The sequence below is a fragment of the Nannospalax galili genome, unplaced genomic scaffold, assembly GCF_000622305.1.
Source record: "Nannospalax galili isolate Female #2095 unplaced genomic scaffold, S.galili_v1.0 scaffold3591, whole genome shotgun sequence".
NCBI lineage: Eukaryota > Metazoa > Chordata > Mammalia > Rodentia > Spalacidae > Nannospalax > Nannospalax galili.
The window spans coordinates 1,537-5,559 of record NW_008328722.1 but is presented as its reverse complement, the minus strand read 5'-3'; the positions used below and the strand labels follow the sequence as shown (position 1 = coordinate 5,559).

At 48.2% G+C, this 4,023-nt stretch overlaps 1 protein-coding gene across 1 annotated transcript; it reads left to right on the top strand.

Moving 5' to 3' along the window:
- Positions 1–76: 76 nt before the first annotated feature.
- On the top strand, positions 77–3,104 carry LOC103730922 (nephrocystin-3-like). The gene is made up of 3 exons (XM_008829245.3): positions 77–488; positions 2,056–2,181; positions 2,964–3,104. The coding sequence occupies exons 1-3, from the start codon at positions 105–107 to the stop codon at positions 3,102–3,104; spliced, it is 651 nt and encodes a 216-aa protein (XP_008827467.1). The 5' UTR covers positions 77–104.
- Positions 3,105–4,023: the final 919 nt, after the last annotated feature.

The following is a 4,023-nucleotide window of genomic DNA, read 5'->3' as shown; positions in this document are numbered from 1 at the left end:
ACCTCTGCGCCCCTCCCCGCCGGCCTGTTAGGGCCCCCCACACTCCCGGCCCCGCCCCCTCCTGGTACAACAGACCAGTTGAGTGCAACGGACCCACAGGCGCCATGGAGACTGCCTCGTCTCTGGTGAATCCCGCGGGGGAGGTGATCGAGGACACGTACGGGGCCGGGGGCAGCGAGGCCTGCGAGATCCCGGTGGAGGTGAAGCCCAAGGCCCGTCTGCTGCGCAACTCGTTCCGCAGAGGCGCGGGCGCGGCGGGGGTCGGACCCGGGTTGCTGCCCCGCGCGGCAGGTGGGGGCGGGCTGCTGGGCGCCAGCTTCAAGTCCACCGGCTCGTCGGTGGCAGAGCTGGAGTACGCGGCGGCCGAGTTCGAGCGGCTCAAAAAGGAGTACAAGATCTTCCGAGTCAGCAAGAACCAGGAGTTGTTCATGGGCCGCCGGGAGGCCAAGCTGGACACCGAGAACAAGCGGCTGCGGGCGGAGCTGCAGGTAACGCCGGGCCCCAGCGCCGCGGAGCGGGAGACGCTGGGGAAACTGAGGCCCGGGCGGCCTGCCCGCGCTGCGCCGCCGCTTAGTCGCGCCGTCAGGCTGCGCTGGGGACGCTGACCCCGCCCCTTGTCCACCCTGTCCTCTCTACACACCAAGGAGTTTCCAAAGTTGCACAGAAACTGCTCTTGGTTGCGAGGGGCCATTCTGAGTCTAAACTGCTTCTCGGCTCCTCTTCTCGGCTTCTGGGTCATTCGTTCAGACACCCTGAAGCAGTCAGACCTAGAGCGACCTGAAGCCTCAGATGCCACACAACTGGCGACATCTGTCGAAATTCCACAAACTCCTCCCAGGAGTGTTGCCCCTCCCCCAAGTGAGCGTATCTCCAAGATGGAACTCCAGGCTGTTTCTTTGTGACGTTTCACAGCTGTTGGGTTTTAATAACATAACAAATTTTTCCGGAAGCCTCTTGATTTTCACCACTTTTAACTGCTGCTGGTCGAAACCTTCCCTGGATGTACTCAACCTCCAGTAGTCCATTTGATTAATGGGCTTAACGGTTATTGTACGGGCTGGTTGTAGCAGATCAAGTTCAATTCATTCAGATAGTACATAAAGCAGAATTTCTGAGAGCAAAATTCTAGGACTTTATGCCCTGGGTTTGGGGTCTCTCTGATGGTTATTGTCATTTGTTTACTCCCTTCTTTACCCTGGGAGGGACTTCCTGCAGCCCAAGAGTTACTGGGCTCATCGCAGTAGGAATTAAAAAACACTACAGATTCCTCTGTGTAAAAGAAATCTTGCAGGCAAGGCATCATTCCGATCAAGTTTTATAAAGCCCTTCATTACTTGTGCTATTAGCATATTACCGGGGAAGGTGTACTTACCAGCAACTGCCTGCTGCCATCATTTTCCTACTGGAAAGCCTTAATGCACTTGTCCATGTAAAGTGGACTTGTGTGTTTCTGATATCATGCTGCCCATTGGAAACAACTGTGAGATGGCAAGGCAGGAAAGGGCAAGGCAGAAGGGGCCCGGTCTCAGATTCTGTCACCAATCCTTATTCCTGTGTAACCCATGTGGTTCCTTTTCACATGTATAGGCTTGAGGAAACTCTTCCACATTTATTTAATTCATTCCTGTAGACATTTACTGGAGACATACAGTGGACCTGGCACTGAGCAGCTCAGGGGATAGTAAATGACTAAGAGTGGCAAGGAGCACTTGCCATTTTGTCATCAGTTATCCTTCAAGTGAAGCCTTACAAATTGATTTTCTTATGTTAGAGAGAGAAGAATGGAGGTGTGGGAAAGCTTTAAAGCTGCTACAGTATGTCAAAGAAAAAGTATGAATTTCCACTGAAAGCTTAGTGTTGAAGAATCCGCTTGCTATGATTCAAACATGCTTGCATTTTTTTTCTATTGTGCTTAAGTAAAACAACACACTAGAGGGCAACTAATGAAATAGTGAAAAGATGATTAAATCCTTAGATATGTAACATTATGTAGGAATGTAAAATGTGGGTGAAAGGCTGGTTTTTGTTGAAAGATAACAATGTGAATTATTCTAGGCACTTCAAAAAACCTATCAGAAGATACTTCGGGAAAAAGAAGGTGCTTTAGAAGCAAAATACCAAGCTATGGAGAGAGCAGCCACATTTGAACATGACAGAGATAGAGTTAAAAGGCAATTCAAGATAAATCATTGTGTTTTGTGTTTTACCCGCCCCCCAAGTGACAAAGAATAAAACCAGCATTTTTAAAAAGTTTATCAAATACTGTGATGAAGAGAGGGAAACCAAGAAGGTTATAAGAGCTACAGAAAAATGTGTGTTATATATTTTTTGAAGTTCTTGTAATTTTAAGAAATATTTTATTTTATTTATTTTTATTTAATATGTATGGGTGTATTGCTTGCATGTAGATAGGTGCACCCAGGTCTTGCAGTGCCTGTGGAGGTCAGAAGAAGGCATCAGATCCCCTGGAACTAGAGTTACAGACGGTCGTTAGCTGCCATGTGGGTGCTGGGAATTGAACCTCAATCTTCTGCAAGCACAGCTGGTGCTCTTAACCACTGAGCCTTCTCTCCAGCGCTGTGTTTCATATTTTTGAGTTGGACACGTTTTATTTGCTACAAAAATGTGAAAAGTGAACACTTTAAGAATTTGAAAAATAAATGTGTTTCTACATGAGGCAAAGCGTTTGAAAATGTTTGGGGGTATTGTCTATAAGGGGCCGTTACTGTATTTGGCATGAGGGAAACAGATCTGCTAAATGTCATATAAAACACACATCTACCCTGCGAGAATTCCAGTGGGTTTCCTGATGAAAGTTTTGGTGTACTCATCCTGCTCCAAAAGAGGACACCAAGGATCAAATGAATGTTGACGTTATTAATAAAAGGGGTTTTCCCTGTAAAGCAGATAGCACAACTTTTTGATTATGAAAATTTTCAAAATTCAAATTCTCCTTTTTAAAGATTTTTAGGGAGACCAAAGAAAATGAAATTCAGGACTTAGGGCGAAGCGAGAGCTGGAGAGCAAACTTCAGAGGCTACAGGCTCAGGGGATCCAAGTGTTTGACCTTGGGGAGTCTGATTCAGATTAGCACAACTTTTTGATTATGAAAATTTTCAAAATTCAAATTCTCCTTTTTAAAGATTTTTAGGGAGACCAAAGAAAATGAAATTCAGGACTTAGGGCGAAGCGAGAGCTGGAGAGCAAACTTCAGAGGCTACAGGCTCAGGGGATCCAAGTGTTTGACCTTGGGGAGTCTGATTCAGATTATGGGGCATGCGCGCTCTCTCTGGGCGCACTCCCAGAATGGCACTCCCCCGCCGCACCTGGCTAGTTGCTGGCGGGTCTGGCCACAGGCGTCTCTGGCCGCGGCGGTGGGTGCCCTGCAGGTTTTTCCCAGCGGCTCGGGTCCCGTGTCTCTGGAGCTTCTCTGCTGCAGAAGCGTTGTTCTGCCGAATCCTGTCCCTAATCCACCCGTGTACTCTTCCTCAGGATGAGAGGTCCACTGGCCACTTGGGCCTCACGGGAAGAAGTACGGGGACAGCGAAAGCTAAGATGTCCACGAGTCGGTAATGAGGGAGTGCGCCCCCCGGAGAGATTGGGCCACCGGTAGTGACACAAGACTCAAGACTTAGTCTGTGCTACAGCTTTATTCTCTGAGATCCAGCTCTCTGTGTCCCAGTTCTCTGCAGCCTAATTCTCTGACTAAGACATTTATACCATGGGGGTAGTGGTAAAAGCTTTGGCTGTTAGATCCTTTGTGAGGCATTGTATTTACATATGGAAGTGGGTTTCTGCCAGACTGCTGTCTGCTAGGAAAAATTACAGGAAGGCATGGTACCTGTTAGAGCCAAAGGCCATGTTTATGTTATGGCATTTGTGGCCGACACTTCAAAAGGAGAGACAGGAAAGATGCCAGGAAGACACCCTGCTGTGAAAGGAGCCCGCAGCACATGATCCCGAGCTGCATGAGCTGTCCGGTCAAGAAGGGACTTCGACTTTGCATAACAGAGGCTCCCAACA

Coding starts and splice junctions, on each gene's coding strand:
- LOC103730922 (XM_008829245.3), top strand. CDS start 105: ATGGAGACTGCCTCGTCTCTGGTGAATCCCGCGGGGGAGGTGATCGAG. Junction 489..2,055: donor GGCTGCGGGCGGAGCTGCAG/GTAACGCCGGGC, acceptor GAATTATTCTAG/GCACTTCAAAAAACCTATCA. Junction 2,182..2,963: donor GAGTTAAAAGGCAATTCAAG/ATAAATCATTGT, acceptor TCCTTTTTAAAG/ATTTTTAGGGAGACCAAAGA.